General features: G+C 36.8%; 1 protein-coding gene and 1 long non-coding RNA gene across 4 annotated transcripts in view; one reads left to right on the top strand and one right to left on the bottom strand.

Annotated features, from left to right (window-relative positions):
- The window catches only part of LOC127880308 (restin homolog), a 105,150-nt gene that overhangs the window by 59,513 nt on the left and 31,871 nt on the right, over nt 1–13,766 (bottom strand). For all 3 annotated transcript variants that reach the window (XM_052427670.1, XM_052427671.1, XM_052427672.1), the window contains 8 exons: nt 13,658–13,747; nt 10,495–10,641; nt 9,197–9,375; nt 6,835–6,980; nt 5,360–5,562; nt 4,538–4,762; nt 2,691–2,795; nt 1,627–1,764 (listed from right to left, as the gene is read on the bottom strand). In XM_052427670.1, coding sequence (XP_052283630.1) covers nt 1,627–1,764; nt 2,691–2,795; nt 4,538–4,762; nt 5,360–5,562; nt 6,835–6,980; nt 9,197–9,375; nt 10,495–10,641; nt 13,658–13,747 — 1,233 coding nt within the window. The remainder of the gene's footprint in view (nt 1–1,626; nt 1,765–2,690; nt 2,796–4,537; nt 4,763–5,359; nt 5,563–6,834; nt 6,981–9,196; nt 9,376–10,494; nt 10,642–13,657; nt 13,748–13,766) is intronic.
- On the top strand, nt 10,823–13,355 carry LOC127880309 (uncharacterized). The gene is made up of 2 exons (XR_008049507.1): nt 10,823–10,876; nt 13,141–13,355. It is a non-coding gene; the product is annotated as an uncharacterized LOC127880309 (long non-coding RNA).

Here is a 13,766-nt window from a genome sequence, read left to right as displayed (position 1 = left end):
GCATGTCATCAACGCAAGCGATATCAAATTTGAAATTACTTTTGTTTCTACAGAGCTGTTCGAGCGGTATGCCATTCTTTACGTACTCTAAATCATTTTCACTACTTAACGCGTTTCCGTTAACCAGTTAATAACCGGTTACGGAAAAAGGTTAACCGGTTTATGATTTTTGTAACCTCTTGCATCTCTATCTCTTATACTCCCATCAGTTTGTTAGTAATGTTAAATAAGTCAGCAATGTGTGGGTCACTGGTGATGAAAATGTGTCTTGCACATCTACATGTCAAAGTGATTTAAAATTTCAATATGATCGGTTAAGAAATAAGGAAGAAGTTTGCTCCGAATAACATGTACATTTTATGCAGAAAATGAGACTAACAAATGAATAAATTTGCCAAAAAGAGTGACACAAACCAATGTACCCCCCTCCCTGTGGGGGTTAATGACTGAAATCTCACACCAAGACTATGGAACTTCTTAAGTTTAAATTAAGTCTGACTTGAAATATTGACAGATAAGAAAGCTAATGGCAATTGTACTTTGATTCCACCTGTATCAAGATAAAGTCAAAATGTGTGCTTAACAATAATTGTACTCAGAGAACCTAAGCATTTAGGTGACCATATTTATTCTGTTTTCAGACACCTTAAATTTCTTTTCCAACATTTGAAGATTTTGAATCACTAACAACAACTCATCCATATCTCTCCAAAAACCTAGGGTCTGTAATAATTCTCAACCTCCCCCAAAAAAATTAACAAAGAAAAAATTACAAATAAATGATTATCTCCTTAACTTCCTGGCATTAATTTATGACAGTTTGCTGCATATTGAAATCATGATTTTAGTATAAACACATTTATTTCAGCATGATTGCATTCAAAGCATAAGGCTTATTGAGTCTCTCTCATGTCTCTAATTCCTTATTAGAGCCAGCATTTGGTGGCTTAAGAAAATATCTTGAAAATGCTCCATGAGTGGGGGATTGACCCAAGACCTGATGAGAACTAGGTGGACAAAATATCCCTGAATCAATGCAACCTAATTAATTTGAGCCTTGCTCCAGAATTAGGGGGGCTTATGCATGTGTGCTTGTGCGCAAAGGGTCGTCCCTGATTAGCCTGTGCAGTCCTCACTGGGCCCGTATTCACCAAACAATTCTTAGACTAAAGTCTAAGAATAAAGAAAATACTTTAAATTAGAATATTCAAGAATTTCTTTAATTTTGAGTCAAACTCTGCAATAAACATCTCTATCTGTATTATTCTTCATATAGAACATTTTGTTAATGACATAATCACCAGTGGAGTCCTATATATATTCAAACACTGAACACATTTTTCTTGGTTCTAAGTCTATCCTTTACTCTTAAGTCTAAGAATCGGTTGGTGAATACGGGCCCAGGCTAATCAGGGACGACACTTTCGGCTTTTATGGTATTTTGCGTATTAAAGAAGTCTCTTCTAAACACAAGTCCACTTTAGGCGGAAAGTGTCATCTCTGATAAGCATCTTCGGACTGCACAGGCTAGTCTGGGACGACACTTCACCCACATGCATTTAGCCCCTTATATCCAGAGTACGGCTCATTTCAGTATTGAAGCCATTAACAATACTTGTAACTGACCTCCAGTTCCCTGTTAGCAGCACGTGTGGTCTCCAGGTTCTTTGAGGTCACATCAAGGGCAGAGGTCAACTCCGCGACCTTGGCAACCAGTGCAGCAGACGAAGACTTGGAACTGTTGGAGTCCTGCTCAACTTGTTTCTAGAAATGAAGTAGTTGAAAGGTTTGATGTAATCTCACACAGGAAAACTGATATCCAAACATTAAATGTTAGTTTAGTGATACACTCTATGATTATAAATTAGTTGTTTTATAACTATAATCTTATCTATAATGGGATGTCCAACAAGTGATTATTTATTATGCATCACAGTAAGATAATAAAAACAATTAAAAAATATAATTATACAAGAAATTTGTTTGTCAGAAAACAATGCCCCCTTCTGCGCCGCTTTGAAGCCATATATTTGACCTTTGACCTTGAAGGATGACCTTGACCTTTCACCACTCAAACTGTGCAGCTCCATGAGATACACATGCATGCCAAATATCAAGTTTCTATCTTAAATATTGCAAAAGTTATGACCAATGTTAAAGTTTTTGGACGGGCGGACAGACAGACGGACGGACTGACAGGCAGTTCAAAAACTATATGTCACCCTTCGGGGGCATAAAAACAAATTGACAAGCTGGGCCTGCTCATGGCTTACATCATCTCCATCAAAGATTGGCAAAATTATGATTTTTTTTTCTTCTCTACTTTTCATAATTGCTGTTAGCCACATGTATAATATGTTTTAATTTTGTGAATAATGATTAATTGCGACACATTCATACATGCTCTGAAACAACCTTTATCCTGTGGTTAAAAAAAATGTATCATAGGTAAAATTTTGCCTTTGATTAATGGAATGAACTTTTTCTACAAAATCTGAAATCTGCTGATTTATAATGAATTATTTGTGCTGATAAAGAACAGTTATTAATGTACAAAGGACTATAAAAGTAATCTCCTAAAAAATTTACTAAGGTAAGACTTCACCAATGCTTAAGCTTGTAAACAACAAGACATTGGGAAGAAAGATTATCAACATTATCACCACTGAGATGGGTCTGTACTGTCATACCAGTTTATCCTGCATTTCTCTCAGCTCTGCTGCAGTGTCAGGAGGAAGCTTGGACAGTCTTTCTGCCTCCAGTTTGCCATTCCTGTCCTTGAGGCCCTGAAGCTCCTACATAGACAGGCATAAAAACACATGATGAGATTGAACAAATATGAGCCTGCTCCTGAGAAAACTGGACTAAATGCATGTGCCTGTAGTGTCATCCCAGATTAGCCTATGCAGCCCCCACAGGCTAATCATGGATGACACTTTCAACCTAAAATAGATTTTGTTAAAAAGAGACTTGCTTTGAAAAAAACAAAACAATAAAAGGAAAGTGTCACAACTGTTTAACAAGTGTGGACTTCAAAGCATTAAGCACCATTTTCAATTTAAAGGCAAAAAGTATAGTAGTTTTAGTAGTTTTCCATGCTTATCACTCAATAATAGATAAATGCTAACATCAATATGCCAATAATCTAAAGAATGAATACATAAAAACCGTATTTTTATTTTTTAATTACAAATAAAGTGCATAAGATAATAAAATGAGCCACGTTCTGGGAAAACTGAGCTCAATGCATGTGTGTAAAATGTCGTCCCAGATTTGACTGAGCTCAATGCATGTGTGTAAAATGTCGTCCCAGATTTGAGTGAGCTCAATGCATGTGTGTAAAATGTCGTCCCAGATTTGACTGAGCTCAATGCATGTGTGTAAAATGTTGTCCCAGATTTGACTGAGCTCAATGCATGTGTGTAAAATGTCGTCCCAGATTTGACTGAGCTCAATGCACGTGTGTAAAATGTCGTCCCAGATTTGACTGAGCTCAATGCATGTGTGTAAAATGTCGTCCCAGATATGAGTGAGCTCAATGCATGTGTGTAAAATGTCGTTCCAGATTTGACTGAGCTCAATGCATGTGTGTAAAATGTCATCCCAGATTTGACTGAGCTCAATGCATGTGTGTAAAATGTCGTTCCAGATTTGACTGAGCTCAATGCATGTGTGTAAAATGTCGTCCCAGATTTGAGTGAGCTCAATGCATGTGTGTAAAATGTCGTTCCAGATTTGACTGAGCTCAATGCATGTGTGTAAAATGTTGTCCCAGATTTGACTGAGCTCAATGCATGTGTGTAAAATGTCATCCCAGATTTGACTGAGCTCAATGCATGTGTGTTAAATGTCGTCCCAGATTTGACTGAGCTCAATGCATGTGTGTAAAATGTCGTTCCAGATTTGACTGAGCTCAATGCATGTGTGTAAAATGTCGTTCCAGATTTGACTGAGCTCAATGCATGTGTGTAAAATGTCGTCCCAGATTTGACTGAGCTCAATGCATGTGTGTAAAATGTCGTCCCAGATTTGACTGAGCTCAATGCATGTGTGTAAAATATCGTCCCAGATTTGACTGAGCTCAATGCATGTGTGTAAGATGTCGTCCCAGATTTGACTGAGCAGTGTACCCAGGCTTTTCAGGATCAACAATTTCCGCTTTCATGGATTTTTTGTTTAAAGGAAGACTTTTCTAAACAAAAGTCCAGTTTAGGTGGAAAGTGTTGTCCCTGATTAAATTAAACAAACTGAACAGTTTAATCTTGAACGACCCTTAGTGAGATTTTCTCTTTCTTAAATATGACATATCTACGCCATCATCATTGAAGTTTCTTTTCTGAAAAACTGGGCTGAATGTATGTTCAAAGGCTAATCAGGGACGACACTTTCCGCTTCAATGGTATTTTTCGTGTATAGGAATTCTTTTCTTTGTACAAATTCAGATAAGGGGGAATGTGTCATCCCAAGTGAGCCTGTGCGGACTTTACGCACAAGCATTAAGCCCAGTTCCCCAGAATGCAGATCATGTTCACTTTACCTCCTCCCTGATGCTCAGCTTGGCCTCCATCTCGTTCCTGACGGCAGCTAGGCGGGTCTCCACCCCTTGTCTCTCGTTGTTTGCCTCCTCCTTGGCCGTGCCAAGCTGCTTTCGTAGAGTCTCCAGTTCATCCCTTGTGTTCACGTGAGACATCCGCTCCTGCATCAACTCTGACTCAAACGTGTCAGACTTCCTCTGCAGGTCATTCAGTTGTTCTGTCAGCTCCTGTCAGTAAAAAACAACTTAAAACTCCTGTATTAATTAAACATTAAGTACTTGGATACACATTTTGACACGTTTGTAGTCCCTTTGAAAAAAAATCAAGACCTTTTTGGACTAGATTTAAAAAGGCTTTAAAAAGTTTTAAAGGCTTCATTTCCAACAGTTAATCGCAGGCTGTTCTGGTTTAATGCTGGTTGCATATTGCCATTTTTATCCATCTCCTGAGCTGTAAAGGGTTAAAATAAAGGTTAATTGTATTTCTTTATGAAGATATTTCTCAAATTCAGCAAGGTAATTGTTCTAATTGACATAGAATAACTGCAAATCATAATTCAAAAAGCCCTAGGACTGCATTAAATACTTCACTTCTATGTTATCTTTTAATATGAATTATAGTTTTGAAAAGCCTTTTACATTATTTGAAAACTTACCACTGGGATTTTTTCATTAACATTTATTTTAGTTCAATACTTTGTTAAAGATAAATGACATTAAGTACCATATAGTTTACAGAGGAAGAACATGTTTAAAATTAGAGAATATTTTTCTTGAGTTTTCTTGAACTTAAGTTCTTTGTTTATCTTTAGTCTAACCACTTACGGCAGTGCTCTGTGAGTCAGCAAGCAGTGCTGCATTGAGCTCGACCTGCTTCATCGACTCTTCTAGCATCTTCTCCAGCTCTTCAACCTTCTCCTTATATCGGTCGCGGTCATTAGCGACGTTTTTGTTCGCCGCCTCCAGGTCAATCAATCGGTTGTCTGCGACAGCCAAAGCTTTCTCCAGGCTTGCTATCTCCACCTCAGCTGATAAAGTATTCAATAAGCTATCATTTTGATTGGTTTAAAAAAAAAATCATTCTGTTTTTAACAGTATATTACTCACGTCAACTACACGTTTCCGAGGAAGCTGAGCCAATCTGAGAGAGTTCATTAAAGATCGATTTGCCATTTTCCAACAACATTCAGTTATGCCAGGCACCAGTTAACTTAGTTCTTCTGGGAAAGCTTTGGCAATGTAAGCACTTCCACATACTAAGTGAATATACTTATGCTAGCAACAATGATAAATGTCCTTTAATCATTATCCAATGCAACTATTTTTAAGAAAATAACTAAAAGTTGCCATTTAGGGCCACACATAATTTTTAAAGAAATTAGATCAAGATCAAAACATGCATGGCCAAAATATGACTAAGAAATAAAGCAAAACTTCTTTCCTTCAGACACTCTTTGAAACAGAACAATACAGATGGCAATGCTGCTTGAACATACAGCAGATAGGAATTGTACTTTATAAGCATAGGTAAACACATCAACATTCTCACAAATTTAGAGTGCACAATGCCATTCTGAATTTGGTGTTTGTATTGTTACTAAAAGGTCCCAGATTCATTCCCCATTCAGGGTGCATTTCTAATATTTTTTTAAAACACCTGGCATTGGTTCAAAGAAATGGACAAAAAAAGGTGCCTATAAGCACACAGGCTTCCAATGCAATCAAAATAAAATTAGTAGGTTAAAACAACAAAACCAGACACTGATCTCTTAAAAATTGCTAAGCTTGATTAAAAATAGCTAGCTTTAGTTCATTGATTGGTAGGAATGTAATTATTTCTAAGTTGATGGTCAGTTGTTGTATTTGTGCCCCTTACTGCACCTTTAATTTTCTTTCACAGGTAAAAATATATAAAAAAATGTTGCTCCCTATATTGCATAATTTTTTTTTATAAAATGTGAGCTCCAGTTTATCCTTTAAAATTATGATTAAATAAAAACGGAGGCCAAAAGTTGATCTTTATCTTCCTCAAATAAGTTGTGTTATGGGAAAACTTGGCTTTATGCATGTGCGTAAAGTGGCATCCCAAACAAGTTTGTACATGCTTATCCATAACTTTTATGGCATTGTTCATTTCAATAAATTCTCTTCTAAACTAAAATCCAGGTTTGGCGGAATGAGTTGTCCCTGATGAGCCTGTTCATAATGCACAGGCTAATCATGGACGACACTTTACGCAAATGAATCAAGTCCTTTTTTCCCAGAGAGAAGCTATAATCTTCCCTTTATGATTAACTGACCTTTAGATTCGGTCTCATCTCGACCCACATCCTCTGATATCTCTCCAGTCTGCATGACCTTCAAAGCAGACATGTGCAGGTGTCTGTCCTTGTAGTCTGACTTGGCCTGCTCCCAGTCATCATGAATATCCTCCCCTTCCTTATCCCTGAATGGGAAAACACAATCAGGACCCACAATCATAAAGTGACTTAAATTTGAACAAAATGCACACAATTAGGGCCCACAGTCATTAACCCTTTACCACTGATACAACGCTTTTTTACTAATTTGTGATCCCTTATACAATCAAATTAAATTAAAGGCCTTTCTAAATAGATACAAATTAAGTTTTAAAGACTAAATTTTCAACCTTTAGATACTGATAAGCAGCAAACAGCATAAAATCTGAACAACATGCAAGTTACTTTCAAGCCCTTCTGGTCTCATGCCAGTTGCATATAGCCATTTTCACTTTGCTTCTGAGTGGGAAACGGTTAAGTGACTTAAATGTGTCAATATTTTTGTACTGTTTACATCGCATCTGCAAAAAACTAAATTCAAAATTTACAAAATAAAATACAAAATTGTGCAATCATATTTAAAGGATATAACCTGTATTTATTTTATTTTATTTTGTTTGTTTTTTGTGTTGATTTAAAATTAAAAAACAATCTAGAAATGAGCAACAGACACTGATGTCCTCATAACACATGTTTGGAAACCATATGTTCTGCAGTGGAAAAAACAACAAAGGGCCATAATTCAGCCAAATCTGGTTGAAGTCAAAATTTCTTTCTTGACAATCATCTATGCATTTAGGTAATTCAGTTGTAAAAGTTTGAGAAAAATTCCCAAGCACTAAGAGGAGCTGAAAAAAACACACATTATTTTGCAACCATATATTCCATTGTGGTAAAACAGACAAAGCCCAATAATTCTGCACAATTATCTTCACATTAAGCTTATTTAACTGCAAAATGTTAAAGTGAGATCTACCAGATTGTTCAAGAGGAGTTGAATGAACAAAATAACTTGGACTATATATTCTAAAGGGCCATAATTCAACTTTGTTGCACCCATTATTCCTTTCGTCATGATCATCTGCACATTTAGGTCATTCAACTTCTTTGCCACAGACAAAACTGCAGTCCCCTTTTGGGTCAATGATGTCCAAGTAAGAAAATTCTCCATAAGTTTTATTAGTAAGATTAAGTAACTTTTAGTAATTGCAAGATGAAGATTTTAGTTTTCAAGTATTTCTGTAACCATGTAAGCCACAAGTTTGGTCTCACAAAAAAATCAAACAACATGCATATTCCTTATACATGTATATACTTCTGACTAAATACCAGACAACATGACAAATATTTTAAGAAGATAATCCGTTATGATTTGTGGTAAAATACAACACATTCATTAAAACATAAAATATCACACAAATAACTGCAAACAATTAATAACTATGTAAAATAAACGCATGGCACCAAATTAAAATTCATAAAAACAAGCTTTTTTGCAAAGGTGAATTATAAGACCAGCAAAAAACCTGCAAACAAAAACGCAAACCCTTCTCATAAACATGTTTTGTTAGACATTACACATGTAAGGAACACTATGTTTACCCAATGTACAATCTCATCATCACACTCTCCTTGATTGTGATAGGTCTCCAGGATACCAATCTGGGCATGCAGCAAACAAAACATTGATCAACCACAATGTTATGTAACACATTTTAAAACGCCCTGCAATTACTTGTACATTTTAACTGACGGTGTTCTTCTAACATTGTGAATATTCAGCATAAAACATACACTGTAAATCAAATATACACCAATGATTGGGTCCAAGCCACAAACCAGCATTCTAAATGGACCTCCTTATAAGTTCTGTGCTCATTTATTGCCATGCTGCAGGTGTGGTATCATTCGCCCATACATGCATATGAACCCTACCATATAAATAACTGGCTACACTGCTTTTTTGTATGTATAAATATCCCATAATTTAATATAATTAAAACCTCAATTTAAACAATTGGCCAGTTTTGAAAACAAATGTGTTAGCATTTTTAAAGACAAAAACATATGCCATCCTTCAGAAGGGTAAATTGTACAGTACATTATGGGACCCAATTTTGTGATTAAACATTTGAAAATTAGGTGACACAATGTGCAATCTGGCACTGTTCAGAGATAAATTATAACATAAATCGACAAGCATATTTTAATTAAGACTGAGTTCAACATGAACATATTATTTTCTTAACTGTCGAAAATGAAATATAATTCCTCCCCCCACCCTCCGCCCACTGACTGAGCTAGCAGAAAAAAACAATACCCCCACAACCACTGGGACCAGAAAATAAGCTTTATAACCAACCTGTCTTCCTTGCCCGGTGCCTTGCCATGTTTCTTCTGGTACTTATCCAGCCACTTCTGGTACGCTGCCTGTTTCTCATCCAGCACCTGTTTGGTGGCCTTGACCTCTGGAAGTGTGCCCTCCAGCCTCTCATTGACCTTCCATGCAGCCGCTGGCACCTCCAAGTGGATCTCATGGATCTAAAATGAGATTGATATTAGCCTTGCTCTGGGAAAACAGGGCTTAATGCATGTCCGTAAAGTGTGCATTCCACAGATGCTAATCAGAGATGACACTTTGAACCAAAAGTGGTCTTTTCTTTAGAAGAGACTTCCTTTATATGAAAAACACATTAACGCAGAAAGTGTCGTCCATGATAAGCCTATAAGGACTGCGGATGCTAATCTGGGATGACACCTTACGCACAGGCATTAAGCCCTGTTTTCCCAGAGAGCGGATCATATCATATTACTGTGGTGCACAATGTAACTACGACTACTGTACCACAATATTATCCAAAGGTCACCAGAGTACACCATGACTAATACCTTTAAACTCACAAGTAGAAAGAGTTACTAAGAGTTACTAAAATTATTTTTACACAAGCTTTGTCAAGAACAAAACAGAAGTCCCCCAGGGCTAATGTTGTTAGACACCTGGAGAAATAATTCATCATAAAAATCAATAGACAAAAACGAGTGTCTGTATGGATTCTTTCTAAATCTCAAGATGAATTAATAAATTAAATCAGTTTAGAAATACAGAGTAATGATCAAAAACAGAATTTTTAATGAAAAGGTATAAATAAAGCACATGAAATGGAGTTTTGTGTGAACAAAATCACCAAAAATTATGTCTATTAAACGATTGGTGTCTTATTCTAACTTCACATAATAAATTGCTTTAAGTACTTTTTGAGTTGTCACAGGATTAAGATATGGTCCTCTATCCACATACCAAGAGATCATCTTCATATCATATGGAACAATGTGGGCAAGTTTAAATCTTGAATGTTCAAAGGTGTACGAGAACCTCTCCATCCACAGACAGACAGACTGACGCCCTTGGTTGATTTAAGTATACACCCTATCATTCCTAGTGTGGTGTATAAAAACACAAACCCTTCTCGTATTGCGCAGGTGTTAACTTTTTTGGCAATGCAAGAAACATACCCAATTATTTTTTCTTTACTTTCTTTCCAATTTAAGTTGAAAATTACTTCATTTTTTGTGTACGTAGTAAGTATGATATTGTCTTTATTTTTTTAGTATTCCGAAGTGGAGCTTTTATCTTTTTCACACAGTGGCCTGTCCACCTACCAGCATGGCAATTCTCTCCAGTAGCCTTGCTGCCTTCTCTGCAGACACCAGTTCCTCCATGCGCGCCTTGGTCTTCATGTGAGTCTTGAACATCTTCTTCATGTCCTTCGCCATGGACACATTCTCCTCTCGCAGTTTTGTCAGCTCCTGCAAACATGCCCATTAAAGAAAACAAGTTAGATTAAATCAGTTTTGTTATTGAATGTGTTGAACTGTTAAAACAAGGATATCAGTAAAACTGATGGATGCTCCCCAATGATGCTTTGTCGATATATTGTGTGGAAAAAAGTGAGACCTTGAGAAAATCTAATATAAGCCTCAGTGACCTTGACCTTGACCCCAGTGACCTCAAACCTCATCAAAAGGTAGAGGTCCATGCAAGGTACCTACATGCCAAATATATAAGAGATCGGTCAAATACTGTGAAACCATTATATATCGTCAGGCATTACTTTTCGTATATTTCGTCAGTCGACTGATAGACGAATTCAAGATCCTAACGAACAATTATGTCCCATATTTGAACAAATTAAGACTGAATAACCAAAGGCATGAGGCGCTAAAATCCAACGTAATCCACGCATACATACTCCGTCTGTTACATAATCAAGATAAATCCGGTATTGACACAAAAGGGTGTAGATTACACAGTGTACTTAACTGACACGTGACATTGCTCTAAAACGCGAAAGCAGTACAGCTGTATCGACTGCGTTGACTTCGTTTAGGAAGAATTGTAATGATAAGCGCTAATGGTTAACAACTTTATTACCCATTGTGTGTATTGTTTTTTTCAGTGTTGTTGCAGAAGATTATACAGCCTCCACGCACCGGTTTAGATCCGGATCAAAGAAAATAAACAAATTTTAAAGATGATGATGTATATACTTACCATATATACATTCTCCGCCTTGATTACAAATAAATACAGAACATTTTGATTTGTGTTTGGTTGTTTGCATTTAACTACAATACAGGTGTAAAAATAGCTTGTGCTTCGTTTTATTGGCTATCGATCTTTTTAATCATTGATATCTTTTACAAGTTTTACGATACATGTTTCAAATAATTGTTACTTGTAGCAATTGAAAACGTAACAGGTAAAGAGAAACTAGCAATCATGACGATTAGTTCCATCCAAACGTAGGGAAATTGTTTTCAGAAATTCACTTTTATTTTTGCACGATTTTCAGGAAATCCCCGGGAAACACGTGTTTCGAATGACTGAGTATGACGCAATAAAACATTGCTTTGTATCCCATTGCATTCAATCTAATTTAAAATCACTCGTCCATTGGTAGTTACAATTAAATCTGAACTTTGCCCTATGAAACTGCTGTCCCATAATGCACTGTTAATTTTACACTTCCGAAAATTATTGTACTTAAAGTGATCAAATATTTACGATGCAAAACTCTTGAAACTTTATTGAAAACTGACCAAATAGTTTGCTAACACTAATTTTAACCAATAATCTTTGCACTTTCTCTAATTTGCGCCGATAAAGGTTAGATTGTTATATGTTTTGCCATGATAATAAATGAATAAGACCAATTGGCAACTGGCTTCACTGTTTCAAACCCGGGTTTCAAACACTCGTTAACGGTTATTCGGTCCCACTAATCCGCTTATCATAATAATGATACACTAATGGTGGCAAATTAATGATCACCTGATAACAAACGACTAGTATATTGACATGTGACAAACAGGCCCCACCTCCTGCAAGTGACTCTCAAGTGTCCTCCCTCTTTCCCCACTACGATTTTTCGCAACCGCGATATATTTCGGAAACAACAAATCAGATATTAACAGAAGCATTTTTTTTTCAAAGTCAGTACTTGGCGAATTTAAGTGCTGACGAAAACGTCATTTTTATAAAAATGACGAATTTCGTGCTGGCGAAAATAAATGATTTCACAGTATTGAAGGCGCTATGAGAAACTGTAACCAAAGTGTGACCTTGAGAAAATCTATTATTAGCCTTGGTGACCTTGACCCAAGTGACTACAAATCTCATCAAAAGGTAGAGGTCCGTGCAAGGTACCTACATGCCAAATATGAAAGAGATCGGTAAAGTATTGAAGGTGCTATGAGAAACTGTAACAAAGTGTGACGGAAAAATCTATTATTAGCCTTGGTGCCCTTGACCTTGACCCCAGTGACCTCAAACGTCATCAAAAGGTAGAGGTCCATGCAAGGTATCTTCATGCCAAACATGAAAGAGATCGGTAAAGTATTGAAGGTGCTATGAGAAACTGTAACAAAAGTCTATTATTAGCCTTGGTGACCTTGACCCCAGTGACCTCAAACGTCATCAAAAGGTAGAGGTCCATGCAAGGTACCTACATGCCAAATATGAAAGAGATCCGTAAAGTATTGAAGGTGCTATGAGAAACTGTAACAAAAGTCTATAATTAGCCTTGGTGACCTTGACCTTGACCCCAGTGACCTCAAACGTCATCAAAAGGTAGAGGTCCATGCAAGGTATCTACATGCCAAATATGAAAGAGATCAGTAAAGTATTGAAGGTGCTATGAGAAACTGTAACAAAAGTGTGACAGAAAAATCTATTATTAGCCTTGGTGACCTTGACCTTGACCCCAGTGACCTCAAACGTCATCAAACGGTAGAGGTCCATGCAAGGTATCTACATGCCAAATATGTAAGAGATCGGTAAAGTATTGAAGGTGCTATGAGAAACTGTAACAAAAGTCTATTATTAGCCTTGGTGACCTTGACCCCAGTGACCTCAAACGTCATCAAAAGGTAGAGGTCAATGCAAGGTATCTACATGCCAAATATGAAAGAGATCGGTAAAGTATTGAAGGTGCTATGAGAAACTGTAATAAAAGTGTGACCGTACGGAAGTGCGGAAGGACAAACTTGCAACTATATGCTCCCCATATATTTATGTGGAGCATAAAAATGACACAGAAAATGAGATTTGAAATGTGTGACTTAAATTGTATTATTATTTCTTAACTATATTTCCAACCATAACATATTGATTAGCATCAAAAAGCCTAAAACCTGAACAGACTGCGAGTTACTCCCAAGCTTCTCTGGTTTTATGCTGGTTGTATATAGCCATTTTGGCTTTTTTCCTAAGCAGGAAATGGTAACGAAGTTTTGGTTTCCTAGGCCCTGTACAAGGTCTTACATTGAGCAGGTCACCAATCTTCCTGTCCTTCTCTTCAAGGGACTTCTTGTTGTCCTCAAAGTGGGTCACCGTGATCGTCTCCGTGATTGTCTGTGAGCACAAAGCAGAA

Source organism: Dreissena polymorpha, chromosome 4 (genome assembly GCF_020536995.1).
Source record: "Dreissena polymorpha isolate Duluth1 chromosome 4, UMN_Dpol_1.0, whole genome shotgun sequence".
NCBI lineage: Eukaryota > Metazoa > Mollusca > Bivalvia > Myida > Dreissenidae > Dreissena > Dreissena polymorpha.
The sequence above is the reverse complement of the archived record's forward strand: the minus strand, read 5'-3'. Positions and strand labels throughout refer to the sequence as shown.